This window comes from Myxine glutinosa, chromosome 5, assembly GCF_964187855.1.
Source record: "Myxine glutinosa chromosome 5, kmMyxGlut1.1, whole genome shotgun sequence".
NCBI classification, from domain to species: Eukaryota; Metazoa; Chordata; class Myxini; order Myxiniformes; family Myxinidae; genus Myxine; species Myxine glutinosa.
Genome location: NC_136265.1, coordinates 171,638,158 through 171,656,307, shown reverse-complemented (window position 1 = coordinate 171,656,307; position 18,150 = coordinate 171,638,158). Strand labels below are relative to the sequence as shown.

Sequence of the window (18,150 nt, the reverse complement as noted above, 5' to 3'; positions counted from 1 at the left end):
ATATTTGTCGAGTTGTTGAGACGAACCGGCTTACCCATCTTGATGGATCGGCTGCTTCTTGATCTAATCGCCATAAAAAAGATCCAATGATCCGAACTTTTAGAAAAATCATGCTAAACGCATATCGTTTTTGGCCCTATCTCTCAATTGGGAAGAATCACTTATCATTACATATCAAGAGTGTGAGAGCAGCATAATTGGGACCCCATCTCCTGGGGTGGGGGTTTAAAGGTCAGATATCCAAAAATGCAATTACGGATACATCTTAAAACGTTTTTAATGAAACTTTGCATATGCAATCGATATGGCGGACACATTAAATATGTAACGATTTTTTGGATTTGACCCCTTGTTCATGCCCCAGGAGGGGATCTAGGGTCATACGAGTCAAAATAGAAGATTTTTGAAACTGTTGAGTTGTCATTCCTGGCGGAACTTTTTGCCAATTTGACATCGAGTCATTTCTGGTGGAACTTTTTTTCCAATTTGAAAAAGTCATTCCTGGTGGAACCTTTTGCCAATTTCACATCGAGTCATTCCTGCTGTAACTTTTTGCCAATTTGACATCGACTAATTTCTGGTGGAACTTTTTGCCAATTTGACATGAGTAATTTCTGGTGGAACTTTTTGCCAATTTGAAAAAGTCATTCCAGGTGGTACTTTTTTCCAATTTGAAAAAAAGTCATTCCAGGTGGAACTTTTTGCCAATTTGAAAAAAAGTCATTCCAGGTGGAACTTTTTGCCAATTTGAAAAAGAGTCATTCCAGGTGGAACTTTTTGCCAATTTGAAAAAAAGTCATTCCTGGTGGAACTTTTTGCCAATTTGAAAAAGGTTATTTCTGGTGGAACTTTTTGCCAATTTGAAAAAGTGTCATTCCTGGTGGAACTTTTTGCCAATTTGAAAGAGTGATTCCTGGTGGAATTTTTTTTTGCCAATTTGATATGGTCATTCCTGGGGGAACATTTTGCCAATCTGAAAAAAGTCATTCCTGGTGGAACTTTTTGCCAATTTGATATTGAGTCATTCCTTGTGGAATATTTTGGCCAATTTGATATCGAGTCATTCCTGGTGGAAAATTTTGGCAATTTGATATCGAGTCATTCCAAGATGGCCGAAAGGTATGCACACTCACCTGAGCAATCTAACATGGGTTTGAATCTTGGTCAAGCAATAAACTGTCAATTTGGTGCATCACAGGCGGGGAGCGGGGGGGGGGGGGGTTGATTTCATGTTTGGTGACAAGCATTTTCCTTGCTCACAATCAATATTTCCTGCCAGCTACCATGAAGAATGTATTTCAATGTTTATGTACGTTGCTTGCCCAACTAGTGGTCCCATGCAAAATGTAAAGATTCTTATCGGTCCAAAGGAGCAGGCAACCATATTGTGAGGGGTGCAGCAAAATAATAAAGGCAGCAGGGGAATACGAAAGGTAGCCATTACGAGTAAGTAAGTAAGGAAGAAGCGTGTGTGGTGTGTGTGTGTGTGTGTGTGTGTGTGCGTGTGTGTGACTGTGAGTGTGTGTGAGTGTGTGTGTGTGTGTGAGTGTGTGTGAGTGTGTGTGAGTGTGTGTGTGTGCCATTCCTTCATATTTATTATGTAAAAGGGTGAGGTGTCAAATATTCACGTACATGCACAAACACACTCACGAAAAGGAATTGGATCACAAATAAGTCAGATTTAGGTAGGCACCTTGTCTTTCAACAATAATACATCAAATTAAGCCTTATGGAAGTAACACACAATAAAAGAGCACAACAATCACATTGAAAATGGGTGCCGAATGCACAAATCCAAAACTAGACTTTTTAAAACAATTTACAGTTTGAGGTTTCATTGCACAACCACACTCAATGCACCAGCCTTGGACGGTGCAACAGCCAAATTATTGGCGGTTATTTTTTATGGCGCGTGCGGAATGGAAGGCGGCAAGGTGCTTACCTGAACGAAGCACACGGGTTGATTCCCGAAACCCACGAACAAAGAAACACGGCACAACCAATAAAAAAATGCCACAATAATGATTTAATGAAAGTAAAGCAATGAATAAAAAAATGAACGGTGAGGATCCTCCATGCAGACTCAAATACATACACAAAGGGAACAAATAAAATAAAAGCAAATCTCTTTAGCTGGCCGGCACTCAGCTTTGGCGTCCTAACGAGATCGTTTGGTGCAGTCGGCAGTGGTGGCCAAGTCTAACGATTCCCATGCCTGAGCGCCCAGCCGACGACAGCGACGCGCACAGAGCTGTCGAGCAAGCTGTGAAGACGGCCCTCTTTTTGCTCTTTCTCCATCCAATGCGCTAAGAACCCCGCAAACTTTCGCAACAATCTCCTCCTCCAAAGCGCCAAAAGTTCACACAACACAAGAGCAATATCGTGCCTGTCCTGCTCACACAAGAACCAGCCGAGAGGGAGAGAGTCAGATTCTTCTTCTTCCTTCCTCTTGAACCTTCTCGATGACGTCACTCTGGCCAATCCCGAGCCCCAACGAATCACCCCGTGTCTCCATGACCAATGACGAAGCTCGGGGTGTGGCCTGCCGGTTACGGTCCCCTGGAGGCGGGGTTTAGTTGGTGATCAAGAATGTTCGGGGTTTTGTGGCAGTTATGCCGGTTATGGTTGGTTAATGGACGTTTTGCATTGCCGGCATTGTTGTAATTGTAAACCACAGGGAAAAAGCCACAGGGGGGAAAATCACACACTGGAGGACTAATCGTAACCCCTATCTACTTAACACAGGTTCACCCCCTCCCTCCCACCCCCCAAGTGTGAAGACATATAACCAACTTAAGCTTTGGTTTCGCTACTTCATACATCGAGATGTCTCCTACTCATCCACGGTCCATGCTATTACTGTACAATCCTATCTGTACTATGGGTATTTCATCATCTACCCCCACAAACGTAACAATGCATTGAGTAGAATAATTTTCCGATTGCAATGTACCAGTGTACCTACCCTACAACACCTGCGGGAGAGAATATTTCAGTAATATGGTGGATTTATTACTTGGCAGAAATAAATTTTTGACAAGTATATTGATGACTCCGGTTTGTGTGTGTATGTTATTTGGCAATTTTTTTTTTCTTTTTTGAAAGGATGTTGATCGCTTGTGTTGTGTGTGTGTGTGTGTGTGTGTGTGTGTGTGTGTGTGTGTGTGTGTGTGTGTGTGTGTGTGTGTATCCGCTCACTTATACTTGCCTACAGGTCACAATTTTAAACTGATCTTCACGAAACTTCACCAAATGGTAGAGTTGGTGGTCCGAAAGAATCCTACTTATATTTTTAGGTCAAAAGGTCAACATAGGCCAAAGGTCAACCACTTCTTTCAAATTTCTAAAATCCTCAATTTTCATCCAATCTACTTGAAATTTGAATAGGTTTTTCATGTCAGTTTACTGAAATCAACCACCAACTATTTTTTAGATTAATTTCGGCCAAATTTATAAAATTGTCAATTTTCATCTGATTAACTTAAAGTTTGAAGACAATTTGCATATCAGGTTACTAAATTCAACCACCAATTATTTTTGAGTTGAAAAGGATGCTCTACTGAGTGCCATTCTACTTTGTTAGCTTTTGCCAAGTGTCGCTCTATGAGTGATTTTTCATTTATTTATTTATTTATTTACTTCATTCATCATGTGAATAAACTGATCACAAAAGCTTCCATAATGGTGTCAAAATTAAATTAAACACAAAGGCAAGCCTCACCTCTATGTTATTGATGTTGTTGTAGCAGTGAGTATAGATAAGTACCCATCTCACCATGAAAGTTGCATTCTGTATGCAGTGCCGCTCGGGAACTGGAAGACACAGGCACAAAAATACTGGAATCCTCAACACAGATCACCTCTTGGTATCTTCCCATTTTAGTGCATGAGAGGGGTGACGCCGCAAAATTGAACAGCAATGAGTGAGAAACAAGATCAAAATTATGAAAAAACAAATGGAGACAAGCCCTACTGACTTCTTAGCAGAGAGATGTACATGAGAGGGAGAGGGAGAATGTGATGCTCGAGTCCAACCAAACATATTGGCAAATCAAAGTGGATAGTGGATAGCAAAAATTTGGGTGAAGTTTGATATATCCATATTAAAACAAGACTGAAAGTCTAACAGCGGTTTAGCCAGGCTTGTAAAATATTATAAACCACACACATGTATGGTTAGCTTTTCAAACAGTCGCTAATGCTGCTTACAACATTAAACAAAGAAATTTGCATCCGTGAGGTAAGTTTTACTTGTAGAACTAATCGAAGATCTACTGTAATCTATATACCCCAAAAGGGTTGGAAGTGTGCTCATTTACCAAGCAGCTAGCTAGCACTTGCCAAGCCAGCCGTTCCTTAACGGTTTTGAATTGAGTGCTTGCTCAAATGCTGAAACCACTTGGCGATCTCTCCACAAGAAACTTGGTAAATTAACACACATCCAATTTTCTTGAGACCCGACCATAGAGACTGTAATCTTAGATACCCCAAAGATGAATGACCCTTCCTGCCACTGCTGCAGTGAGCTGGTGGACTTTTAAATTAAAATGTCGGTCGGTGAAGTTTGCTGTCGTAATGACATCATAGACATAATGACGTAACGGACACAAAACTGCCGCGACTTTAATATGTAGATGATATAATTTAACTTCCAGTACGTTTGCAGTCACGACGAAGGGATTAGTGTTATGATTATATTTACGATATATTAACGTTACGTTATCATTATTTCGAAATATTATTATTAACATCATCTCGGGATATGCTCCGCAGGTTGGTCGGAGCGATGAAGAGAAGGACATGTTCTGGTGTGCTATAGAGAAGCTGATGGAAAACGTGAAAGATGAGGAAGTTGTTGTGGCAGGAGGAGACCTAAATGGACATGTGGGAAGGAGTATGGACGGTTTTGAGGGAGTTCATGGGGGTTACGGATATGGTGTGAGAAATGGAGAAGGTGAAAGGATTTTGGAGTTTGCTGATGGAGCTGATTTGTTGATTTGTAATACTCAGTTCCAGAAAGAGGATAATAAGCTTGTTACGTACACGTCAGGTGGGTCAACGACAACCGTTGACTACCTGCTGGTGCGTAGGCGAGATAGGAGCCACCTCCGGGACACAAAGGTGATCCCGGCGGAGGAGGCTATTTCACAGCACCACTTGGTTGTCTGCGACATAAGGGTGAAAGGTGCGAGGAGAGCTCGGCGGGTGAAGTACCAACCGAGAATGAAGGTGTGGAGGTTGAAAGAGGTGACAGTGAGGGAGGCATAAAAAAAGAGGCTGAGTATGGTGGAGGATGATGTGGTTGAGCTTGAAAGTGTTTGGATGTCAATGAAAGATGGTCTGTTGGGAGCCGTTGGTGAGGTATGTGGATGGACAAAAGGACCATCGAGGCACTCGGAAACATGGTGGTGGGATGATGAAGTTGGAAAGAAGATTGACGAGAAGAGGAAGAAGTTCAAGGAGTAGCAGAAGGCGAATGGTACGGGAGCAGAAAAAGCAGAGCATGAAAGTTATAAGGCAGCCAAGAAGGCTGCAAAGAAAGAGGTAGCAAAGGCGCAGGAGGCATGTAGGAAAATGTTCTGAGAACGCTTGGATTCGGAAGAGGGTCAGAGAGCGGTATTCAGGATTGCAAAGCAGATAGCGAAAGAGGTGTGATGTGATGGGGGTGAGTTGCTTGAAGGATGAGGTGGGACAAATCGTTGTCGACCTAGATGGAATTAAAGGACGACTCAATTAAAGGATGACTCAAAGGGTCATTAACCAGTGTGGCAGCTACATTCAAGTGTAAGGTGTGCACAGAGGGAGCTGCAGATGGAAGAGATATATGGAAATACTGTTGAATGCAGAGATGAATGGGATGGCAACATAGAGAGTAACCCAGTTTTAGGACCGGCAGAGAAGATAACCGAGAAGGAAGTTGAGGAAGCGATAAAAGCAATGAAGAGTAGAAAAGCGGGAGGGCCGACGGGAGTTGTGGGAGATATGTTGAAGGCAGTGGGAAATTGGGGTGTGAAGAGAATGACAGAGATCTGCAATCTGGTGGTGAAAGAAGGCCGCATTCCAGTGGATTGGGAACTGAGTACCCTCGTCGCTCTATACAAGGGGTAAGGTGACGCTCTGGACTGTGGCTCGTATCAAGCGATCAAGTTATTGGAGCATGGAATGAAGGTATTGGAAAGGGTGTTGGAGAGGAGGATAAGGAAGAAAGTGAAGATTGACGAAATGCAGTTTGGATTTATGCCAGGAAGAGGAACGACAGACGCGCTTTTTATTGTGAGGCAGTTGCAGGAGAAGTATATGGAGAAGAGGAAGAAGTTGTTTCTTGGGTTTGTTGATCTGGAGAAAGCATTCGATAGGGTTCCACATGAAGTAGTGACATGGGCATTGAGGAAGTTAGGAGTGGAGGAATGGTTGATCAGAGTAGTGATGGCAATGTACAAAAGAGCGCGCACAGCTGTAAGGACGAAGGACGGGAACAGTAATGAGTTTGAGGTGAAGGTGGGAGTGCATCAGGGGTCGGTACTAAGTCCACCACTATTTGTAGCTGTGATGGTGGTGCTGGCTCAGAACGTAAAGGAGGGTTTACCGTGGGAGTTGTTGTATGCAGATGATCTGGTGTTGATTGCAGAAAGTATGGATGGACTGAAGGAGAAGATGAACAAGTGGAAGGAATGTATGGAGACAAAAGGTCTGAAGGTGAATATCAGAAAAACGAAGGTGACGGCAAGTGGTAAAGCATGTGGTGAGGTGGAAAGAACTGGGAAGTGGCCGTGTGCTGTGTGCAGGAAGGGTGTCGGAGTGAATTCCATTCAATGTACAATGTGCGCTGAGTGGGTTCATCAAAAATGTAGTGGTTTGAGAGGGTCATTAACCAGTGTGGCAGCTACATTCAAGTGTAAGGTGTGCACAGAGGGAGCTGCAGATGGAGAAAATGTTGAGTTGGATCTTGGAGATGGCGTGAAGCTGGAAGGTGTGAAAACATTTTGTTACCTTGGAGAATGTTAAAATGCATGTTGTTGTTGTTGTTGAGACATGCTGAATGGAAAAGGTGGATCAGACTCGGCAACGGTTGCTCGAGTGAGATGTGCATGGAAGAAGTTTCGGGAACTGAGTGGCGTGCTGACGTGGAGGGGAGTGTCATTGAAGCTGAAAGGAAAGGTGTATGCTGCATGTGTGAGAAGTGTTATGATTTATGGGAGTGAGACATGGGTAATGAACGTTGAGCAGCAACGAAGGCTGGACAGGGTGGAAATGCGAATGGTTCGGTGGATGTGTGGAGTATCGTTGAGAGAGAGTAAGACAAATGATGAATTGCGAAAGATGATGGGAATAGAGCCTGTGATGGATGCTGTGAAGAGGAACAGGTTGAGATGGTTTGGTCATGTGTTCAGGAAGGATGAAAGTGACTGGTTGAAAAGAGTGATGGAAATGAATGTAGAAGGAAGTAGAGGACGGGGAAGACCGAGAAAGACTTAGCTAAAGATGGTCGAAGAAGAAATGCGGGCAAGGGGGTTAACAAGGGGAGATGCAGAAAATAGGGCAAAATGGAGAACATTGTCATGGGGACCGCAAGGCTAACCCCCGCTCTTGCAGGGAAAATGGCTTTAAAATGCATGTTGTGTTGTTGTTGTATCATTATTTCGAAAACGATATTACTATAAAAAAACCGAGGCGAATTCCTTACTTCCTCGGTTATTAATATTAGTGCCGAACACCGCTCATCATCGATTCATGAAACATAAACCACTTCAATCCATTAACCTTCCATTCACGACATTGGGATGAAAGTATTATGGTTATATTTACCATATTATTATTATTATTATTATTATTATTACGAAAACGATACTACTGAAACAATACAATACTGTATTAAGAAAGCTGGGCTTAATTTGTCCGAAGCGGTCCGAAGATGAGTCATAACGCCGAAGGCCAAAACGTACCGTATTGTTGGAAGAGATGCAACACAGATGCTTACGATACTTGATGATCATTTTAACAATCGGTTTGTTTGTGTTTCACACTGAATGAAAAACGTAGAGGTAGAGCATGGCGATTGTGATATATGACAGGTTCAACGATAAGTTCAGCATGAACGGCATATACATCAAAATGGCGGTGTGTGGAGAGTCAGCTGCCACACCGCCGTAATGACATCAAACATAATCACATCATCCTGTCATGTGACCAGATCCTCAGCTCTGATTGGTATACGTTTGAGGGGACATACATACAGTGCATTCAGAAAGTATTCAGACCCCTTCACCTTTTTCACATTTTGTTATGTTGCAGCCTTGTGCTGAAATCGTTTAAATTCATTTTTTCCCTCATCAATCGACACTCAATAACCCATAATGACAAAGAGAAAACGTGATTTTAGAAAGTTTTGCAAATTTATTAAAAATAAAAAACTGAAATATCACATTGACATAAGTATTCAGACCCTTTGCCATGACACTTGAAATTTAGCTCAGATGCCTCCCATTTCTCTTGATCATCTTTGAGATGTTTCTACACCTTGATTGGAGTCCACCTGTGGTAAATTCAATTGATTGGACATGATTTGGAAAGGCACACACCTGTCTATATAAGGTCTCACAGCTGACAATGCATCTCAGAGCAAAAACCAAGCCATGAGATAGAAGGAACTGCCTGCAGGGCTCAGAGACAGGATTGTGTCGAGGCACAGATCTGGGGAAGCCTAAAAAAAATTTCTGCTGCATTGAAGGTTCCCAAGAGCACAGTGGCCTCCATAATACTTAAATGGAAGAAGTTTGGAACAACCAGGACTCTTCCTAGAGCTGGCCGCCCGGCCAAACTGAGCAATCGGGGCAGAAGGGCCTTGGTAAGAGAGGTGACCAAGAACCCGATGGTCACTCTGGCTGAGCTCCAGAGATCCTGTGTGGAGATGGGAGAAACTTCCAGAAGGACAACCATCACTGCAACACTCCACAGATCTGGGCTTTATAGCAGAGTGGCCAGACGGAAGCCTCTCCTCAGTGAAAGGCATATGAAAGCCCACAGAATCTTGTTTCTCACAATCTGCGAGTCCTGTAGGTGCTTTTTTGCAAACTCCAAGCGGGCTTTCATGTGTCTTCTGGGCCGGTGTCCAGAATACTGTTCTGTGTACTGTACCAGAATACTGTATTGTCAACGGAATACTGTTCTCCCCTCTGGGCCGGTGCTCCTGCCTCACACCGAGCTCGTCTTCACGCTGTTAAAACCAAAGCTTTCAGAATCATTGGAATCTCCCGCGATGAAGCTAACTCCGAGGGCCTTTCACTCACTCACTCACCGCAGGCAGGTAGGTGGTCTTTCTGTCTTCTACCGACTCCTCTCCGGCCTAGCTCCCCCAGCTCAATCTGTGCTCTGTCCCCCAAATATTCCTACAGGTCGCACAAGATCTGCCAGTAACTCTCTTCTGGTGAAATTGCCAAAAATCAAGACTCTCGGCTCACCTTCACTCCTTCATTCCTCTTTACTCCCACCTCTGGAACAAACTCCCTCACTCTCTTCAACCCCACTCCTCCCTCCAGGTCTTTAAAACAGCTGTTCACCACCATCCATCTTCCCCCATCCGAAACCTTGATCTCTTCTACCCCCGTTAATTCGCCCCAAATCCACTTTTTTTTTTTTTTTTAAATCCCCTGCCTCCTCCCCTCAAGCTCCCTCCCTCCCACAGATCTTCCGTTGTCCCTGTTCACTGCTGTTGTACTTGTGTGCTTCCCTCTCTCTCCCCATCTTGTCTTCCACTCCCTTTTTTGTATGTTTTTTGTGTCCGTTTGTTGTTGTTTTTTGTGATTGATGCTAGCTTACACGAGCCTCGATCTTGTATACAAAAAAACCCCAAAAAAAAACAATTATTAGCTTTCGTTTTTATTATTCTACGACAGCGGGAACCGTTTAGAATGAAGTGTGTTACACACAGACATCACCAATTGTGTAATACTGTAAAGTGTTATAGATTACTGTAGTGTACAAGTCGAAACTACATTCAGCTTAAAATTTATACTCAGATCCATGTAGAGAGAACAAACAAATTGATCATTTGTTGGTATTATGTGGATAAAGCAGGATGAAAAAGGGTGAGCAGAGTGAAATCATATTGTGTACAAAGGCCAAATGTACAAGAGAAAGTTTAAACATTTAGACAGTAGAACAACAGATCGAGTCATCACATACCTCCAATGATCACATCTGTATTGTTGAACATGGTCTTGTAAAAGGTGTACACATTTTTCGTCTGTGGAAACAAGCAATCATGACACCGATGCAATGTTCACCCGAACATCGAGTTTCAATAAAGCACAAAAAGAAAGAAATCCAAGCCAGCGAGTAGAAAGCAATTTTAAAAAACAAACAGAATTTACAGGACTGTGGAACTTTCACATTTAATTTGTTTAATACAACAACAACAACAACAACAACAACAACAACAACAACAACAACAACAACAACAGGCATTTTAAGGCCATTTTCCCTGCTAGATCGGGGGTTAGCCAATTTGTTTTATCCAAATGCAAAATAAATCAAATCATGTGTTTTGAAAAGTTATGGAATGTATCGTATAATCACAGCTTAGATAGGCCAAGTGATATGTGGCTCAACACCCTCTCGCAAGCGCGGTGACAAGATGCGAGGACTCCACAAGGACAGCATTTTTACCCCACGCACATGAAGTGAAAAGCAGGGTTAAACAATTGGTTCAGTTCTGTCTGCCTGTCTGTCACTGCCTGTCTGTCTGTCTGTCACTCATTCCATTTAGGAATGCCAGTTAATGATCGAGGAACAACTTAATTTCAATTGAATGTTATATTTTGAACACGAATCGGAAAACGACAAATCTGAACACAGCGGTGGTTTGGAAGTCAACGCAAACTTTGGTTGGAGAGGGCCATTTTGGCCCTCTTAGCGCAGATATGGTTAAGGATGTCAGAAAGGACACAAACAACAGGCACGAATAACTAATGTAGTGTTAAATGAGGTGGTGTAAAAGGCGCTGCATCAACGGCGGTAAACATCCAGAATTATTTATTTCTACAGCTTTAAAACTTTATTTTATTTCAATTGAATTGTATACTTGGAAACTGTAGTGTAGTACACGAATTGCCTTCTTGTCGCTTTCAAAAACCTTCCGTTTCTCGCAGGAATTGGACAAAATATTACGTCATTTTACATTGTCTCGACCAATCATGTCCGTTTATCCTGCAGTCGGAACCCGGAAGCAGCTCGGGAGGCGAAACATGTCATAAATAGAAACAAAGTAACCTGCTCTGGAAATTTCAAAATACCTCCCGTTTAAAGCCTGAGGATATTTAAAAACGCTGAGGAAGCAACAAAACATTAGGCAAAGTTAACAAGGTATTTATAACCGTCCTGGTTACACGGAGAGGCCTTGCAGCTTTCGTGGGGGGATCGCTTCGCTTCAGGCCGACTTGCACGCTAGCCGAGCACCGTACCACGCTGGTGTTGTGTCGAGTTACCCACAGTTAGCCGTTTGACCGAGCTTGACGGGCCACACTCGTACCTTTGTGTAGACAACGGTCCATCTGCCCGGCTGGGCCGCCGCGCTACTCCAGTGCAGACCACAGCACAAGACCATTAGGTAAGCGGCCCAGCGCCACCTATCCGGCGACATGACACCACCAACGCCACGACACCCAATAGTTCCTTCTTCCGGAATTTGTTTTTCCTTAAACTTCGTATTCTTTTTCGGTTTTGTTTCTTCGTCTAACACGTCGAAAATGAAAGCATCGTATGAGAGATACATGTTATACTACACGTGTGTAGTTTTTATTTGTTTATATATAAACCAGTCGAGCAAACAACTCTTTAAAATACATCGCTCAATAATCCAATGTACATCGGGTCACCTATTTTTACCTCTCTTGGACTTTACTCTGGCGAGCTTATGCGATCGAGCAGTGAGTGAATGAGTGAGTGAGTGAATGAGTGAGTGAGTGAATGAGTCTGTAAACACTTCAATCATTAATCGCTTGAACCAAACACACGATTTCGATTAAATTTGGCCACAATCTTCATATCTGAATATCTGATGCCCAACGATCGAAGGTGTATTTACCGCATCAAAATCTGCGCTCATTAACGGGTCGAAATCGGGCCAAAAACACTATGTTAGGGCAGGTACTTCCTGCCCTAACCTACAGGGGGAGATGCATCAGCAGCGAAATATTATGACGTCATTGACCGTTGCTCCTGATCCAGATGAGCTGCAGGACCCGTGGTTCGATTTTGGGGTCATCTCATCTCGATCCTGGAAAAGATGACATAAAACGGGTCGGATGTCCGTCTGTCCGTTCATTAACTTTTTCCTGTTTTTTTTTTATACGCCTCCCTTATCACGTGACTGAAACTTCTGAAACTTTGACACATGATTACAAAACAGTATTCCACACAATCACTGAATAGTGGGGGGGCCAATGTTTTCCCGTTGAATTCAAATGTTAATTTGTGGACACTGGTTGGGTTGTCTTTAGGGATGATAGAAGTTGTAGAAAAAATATGTCTCCATTTTTTTCAAGTTCTTTATAGCGGCCATTTTGGATTATCAAAATGGCGTTTGTTGAAAACCGAAATTGTCATTATCTTGGCTTCTAAATGACCTAGAGTGTTAATTTTGGTGTCCAAATGTACATATTTGCGGATACTTAATCCAATAAACACACATTTATACACCTACATATGATCAAAAGGGTTCTTATGGCAGCCATCTTGGATTTTCACGCACTTATGCCAACACATATATATATTTTTTTACACATACATATACATATATATACACATATATATATATGCACTTATGCCCAGACTGTGGTTGATAGGTCGTGGTGCTCCTTGCGTGTAGCTGATTGTGAGCCAGCCATCTGACGGGCTTCTTCAGCAAGCCTACTCAGCTCTGGTGCTGTCAGAAAGAACCTTTCGCGGGCACTGGCATTCTGGGTAATGCCCACAATACCCCCTGTCACCTTCATGATCCTGTTGATGTGCTCCAGTGCATGGTCCACACCTACAGCACAGAAGGGGATTTCATTCTTATGGACACTGAAGTTCCCATCCATGAACTCTTGGTAGATCCCTGGATCTGTCATCTTCAGGGCCTTCATCTCTGCAAGGTACCGGGGAGTCAGCCTGGCATATTTCTGTTTGTCATGTGCAAAGAAGTATATGCACATCTCATCCAGTGAAGACAGGTGAAGCTCAAATTGTCCATCACGGGTGGCACGGATGAATGTGTATATCAGCATTATCATCCGCATGTAGCGTCGCACAAACTTGAACAGTGGACTCTTGGCTTCTTTCCTCTCATCAAACTTTGCCATGGCCTCCAGGACTTCGTTTGACTCGAGGACAGCTAGCATGTTGTTCTGCGCGCTTGTCATCTCCTCTCGGTTGTGTAGATGACAGCTCTGGGCAACCTGTTGTGCTGACTGGGTACATGGGCCCCTCAGATGGGGATGCTCTTGGAAGAATTCGTCCACATAGAGGTCGAAGAGGGCTTGGACAGTGGTGATGTGGGCCTCCAAAGCCCTCTTCATGTGCTTGGCTTCCAGTATGTGTCTGGTCGTTGTTGGGCCATAGATATCAGCCTCAGACCAAGCCTCGTCAAGACCACTGTCCTCTATGGCATTCCCAGCAGCCCTCAGTGCAGCCATCACAGTGTGCATCTCCCCTAGTCGCAGTACCCACTTGCCTTTGCAGTCATCTCTGGTCATCTCCAGCTGTTTGGCTCGCTCATACAGGGCCATGTCTAAGGTGATCACTGTCTTCCTATCGGGACCCATGACCATGCAGTTGATTTGCTGTGTCTGTTTCAAGACTGTTATCAGTGTTTGCCATTCATGGGCTGGTGCTGCTACCAATGGCAGGGCGTTGACCTCTGTCAGAGGCTTCGAAGAGGAGAGCAGTGAGTTGTAGGCTGTCCAAGTTGGGATATCGTGATGCTTGATCCTACTGCCAGGTGGTTGTTTTGGATCGTGGACGAGTGACCCAACAGGGTCAGCATGCTGGGGTTCTGCAGCTTGCAGCTGGTCATCTGGTGGGATGATGTCGTCTTGTACGTCCTCAGCTTCAGCTGTTCGCATGATTGTGCGTGAAAGTAGCCACACTGTGTCCGTCGCAGAGTACGGCTTGGTGACATCTGGGTTTGACCGTGTCTTGAAGCTATACGTGGTACCTGTGGCAGATTGTTTGTTTGGTGCTTGGCAAGGAACAAAGTCTGGAGCAGTCAGAACCTTGAGTGAGCGGTGTCTGGCCTTTCGGTCATGTAGTGTCAGTGTTCTATGTTCATCTGTGGAGGGTGCATGTTCCCGTCGTTGGTAGAGTGCCCAGGCTGTAGCATGGAGTGTCCGCTTCCCATCAGGTGTGTCTTCATTGAAGTCACTGTTGTCCACTGCAAAGAAGACAAACGTCCCTATGCGCATGGTTCTTGGAAAGTATACACCCTGTTCTGTCGTAGACTCTATGACTGAGTTGGCCAGCTGTGTCTCCAACCGCAAGATCCGACTATAATCAACAGACAGACCGAACCCATGCAGGAAATCCAGAAGCTTCTTGTTTCTGGTGGACTGATGGACTACAATGGCAACGGCAAGCTGCTGTGGCCATTCTAAGCGATGGCGGAATGGTGCATCTGGCTCTTTGGGCTTGTACGTGACTTGGCGTTTTGACTTGTAGCCGTACATGATGTTCTGACTGATGGTTATAACATCTCGATGAATAGTGGCTGAGCGCATAGTCTCTGGCTCAATGCTCGTGGCTGGTCCTTCCAGTAGCCAGCGGAGGAAAGCATAGAGTACTTTGGGTACATGCTTTTCAGCATCATCAGTGTTCATTTCTCCTTCAAATTGCCATGGGTGCTTGTTCTGACAAGCAATGGCACTGCGGAGAACAGAGGCACTCTCAAACAGTTGTTCGATGTTTTTTTCATTTGTCTTCGTCATTGCATCTTCGACAGCTGCATCACGCACGGCAGTGGAGAATACACAGTCTGACTCGTTTCGACGTTTTGGTTTCATGAAGTGAACGTCATCAATGTGAGAGTTTATTTTCTCCTTCATGCCTTGGGTAGTAGGTGATGGGACATTGTGCACACCATTATTGTCAAGAATCCTGGAGTAAACCGACTTCAGGTCAGACATGTTGAGAATTTCACCAGCTTGGAGTAGAGAGCGAACAAGGCTGACAAACTCAATGTCTGCGGCTATTTTGATAACATTAGTTTCTTGCAGTATGTGTTCTTTGTCATCACTTGATGTCCCACTCTTGGGAGCACGTTGGACATTCTGCACCCAGCATGGGAGATGATACTTGACGTCGATCGCATGAGCATCATGTGCACTGATGGCAGCACTCAGCTGAACTTTCCACTTGTGGTTGCTGCCTTCTTCAACAGCTTTCTTCAGCTGTTTACCTGCGTTGAACGTGCATACAACATGTACACTTTCCTTAGTGACCTCTTGACAGAAGAAACAAAGGTCTCTGTTGAATGGAGTTGATGATGAACGTGTGAAGCGAAGAGTCTCGTCTTGCGTAGAACCTGAGGTACTTGCAGCGGCAGGTGCAGAAGAAGGACGTCCACACCTCTTATGAAGATGCTGGGTGTCGCCATGTTCGCAGGCTTTCTGGTGGCGAACTCTAGCACGCTCCAGGTGAGCAGTGTTGCATGTAGATCCATAACATGCCCGGTGCCACTTTGCTTTATTGTTCCTCAAGTCAGTGGCAGTGAAACAGCTTAATCGTTCGCTGATCTGTTTGAAGTCGGCATCACCATATCGTGCCCTCTCCTGGATGAACTGGAGAAACTTTGCATATGAGCCCAGTGCTGGCTCAGTCACTAGTGCACCTTGGGGATCCTGGCACTGAATGCAAAGTGTGAAATCAGTTTCTTTCTTGGTTTTCTTGCTTTTTGGCTCCATCATAGCTCAGGGTCACGAATCTGGAACATACAAATAACAAATAACAATTAAGATAGATGTGCATTAAGTTAGATTTTGGACACTGGTTCGGCTGTGCCATAAAAACCTATTTTTATCCCTTGTAGGTTATTAAAGAAGGTTTCATTCAATTCTCTATCCCCAAAAATGTACAACTGGACACCAGAATCGAAACTCTAGGTCATTTAGAAGCCAAGATAATGGAATTTTACGTTTTCGACATCCGCCATTTTGAAAATCCAAAATGGCCGCCATAAAGAACTTGAAACAATTGGAGACATATTTTTTCTAGAACTTATATCATCCCTAAAGACAGCCCAACCAGTGTCCAAAAATTAACAAGCAATTTCACCGGGCATTTCAATCTGCTACATTGGCCCCCCCACTAGAAGCTTCGATTTTTATCTCACGTGGAACATGGTTCCGGGGAGCTTATGTGATGGTGCGTCCGTCCGTCCATCCGTCCGTCAGTCCGTAAACACTTGCAACTTATTCTCCAAAACCGCTGATGGGATTGTGACCAAACTTGGCACAAATTATATTTGGTATGTTGCAACTCAGGTTTGTTCACGGCATGAAAAGATCGGGGTCTGAGGGGTTCACCGGGGGTCAAAGTGCATCCAGGTTTGACCCCTCAAAATAGGAATTTGCTTTTTCCTCTGAAACTACACACACGATTTCGATGAAACTTCACCACAACCTTCATCACCCGTGATGTGTCAAAGTTTGTTCGCGACATTTTAAAAAATCGAGGTGTGGGGGAAGTTTGGGGTTCCCCCCCCCCCCCCCCCCCAAAAAAAATAGGTATTTGCTCTCTTCTCCGACACTAAACACAAGATTATGATTAAACCTTATCACAACTTTCATCACCCGTGATGTACCAATATTTGTTCAAGGCATTATAAAAATCTGGGTCTGAGGAGGCATAAGGGTTGGGGGCAGAGGTTTGCCCCCAAAATAGGTATTTTTTGGTTTGTGTGTTTAAAGTCTTATGATTACGTTAGTATGATTGTACATGCTGCCCTGTCTTCTAGCAACCATTGAAATTGGTTTACAATACCGTGATACTGTTTAAAATACCTTTAGGTAGTGTAGTGCACTGCTTTATTCTACCAGTTGAGTGCCCAGGGGTATTGCTACTATAATGTCGTGAACAAACTTCGTTACATCACGGGCGATGAAGGTTGTGGTCAAGTTTCATCGAAATAGTTTGTGTAGTTTCAGAGAAAAAAGCAAATTCCTATTTTGGGGGGTCAAACATGGATCCACTTTGATCCCCGGGAGACTCCCTTAGACCCCGCTGTTTTTTTAATGCCATGAACAAACTTGAGTTGCAACGTAGCACATATAATTTGTGCCAAGTTTCGTCACTATCCCATCAGCGGTTTCGGAGAAGAAGTTGCAAGTGTTTACGGACTTTACGCGGTCCGACAAATTACCCAAGTATACCCAAATGTAAGTGAATTTACCCAAACTAGCAACGGTACCCACCCCATGGGCAGGGCTTCAATTGGGAAGCCGAAATGAAAAGGCAAAATATCAGAAATGGAAGGCAGAAATTTTGTGAATGTGAATGCTTCCTTGGACGTTTTCGTTAATGGGGCTTTCTGTTTGGGGGGCATTTTACCGGTTTATCTGAAACGGTACCCGCCCAGAAACACGTACCAGAGAAAACAAATCGTTTTGGCAATGGCCTCTCCAATAGTGTACCCGTTTGTGACGTTTGTCACATTGTCCCCAGTACCCGTTTGTGACGATGTTTTCATTGTGACGAAAATATTCGAATTATTATTCGAATATTTGACTTCGAATTTATTTATTCGTATTTATTCGAATTGCACGAATATGTGAATTGTGATTGTGTTTCATTGTGATGTTTGTGCGGCGACGGGCGGTGTGTACAAAGGGCAGGGACTTGATCAACGTGAGCTGATGGCTCGCACTTACTGGGAATTCCTCGTTCGTGGGACACTGTCTCAAGCCCCAGTCCCCATCACGGATGGGGCTCAGCGGTTTACCCGAGCCTGACGGCGAAGGGCAAGGTACACGCTGGCCCGTCCAGTGTAGCGCTTGCGGCCCCGGACATTGAAGGGCATTAAACGTTCATTAAACATTAAACGTTCATTAATGGATTACGAAACGAAAAACATTACAAAATTACGTTCACACCGTCATGTCAAACACTACCGTGAACACA

General features: G+C 44.0%; 1 protein-coding gene across 2 annotated transcripts in view; it reads right to left on the bottom strand.

The window, feature by feature from the left end:
- LOC137426737 (transmembrane protein 87A) overlaps positions 1–11,718 on the bottom strand; it is a 55,079-nt gene extending 43,361 nt beyond the window's left edge. The window contains exons 1-3 of one of the 2 annotated variants that reach the window (XM_078779074.1): positions 11,528–11,718; positions 10,183–10,243; positions 3,722–3,813 (exon numbers count right to left, since the gene is read on the bottom strand). In XM_078779074.1, coding sequence (XP_078635200.1) covers positions 3,722–3,813; positions 10,183–10,243; positions 11,528–11,638 — 264 coding nt within the window. In that variant the 5' untranslated portion in view covers positions 11,639–11,718. The remainder of the gene's footprint in view (positions 1–3,721; positions 3,814–10,182; positions 10,244–11,527) is intronic. The other variant, XM_078779075.1, reaches the window with a different exon arrangement.
- Positions 11,719–18,150: the final 6,432 nt, after the last annotated feature.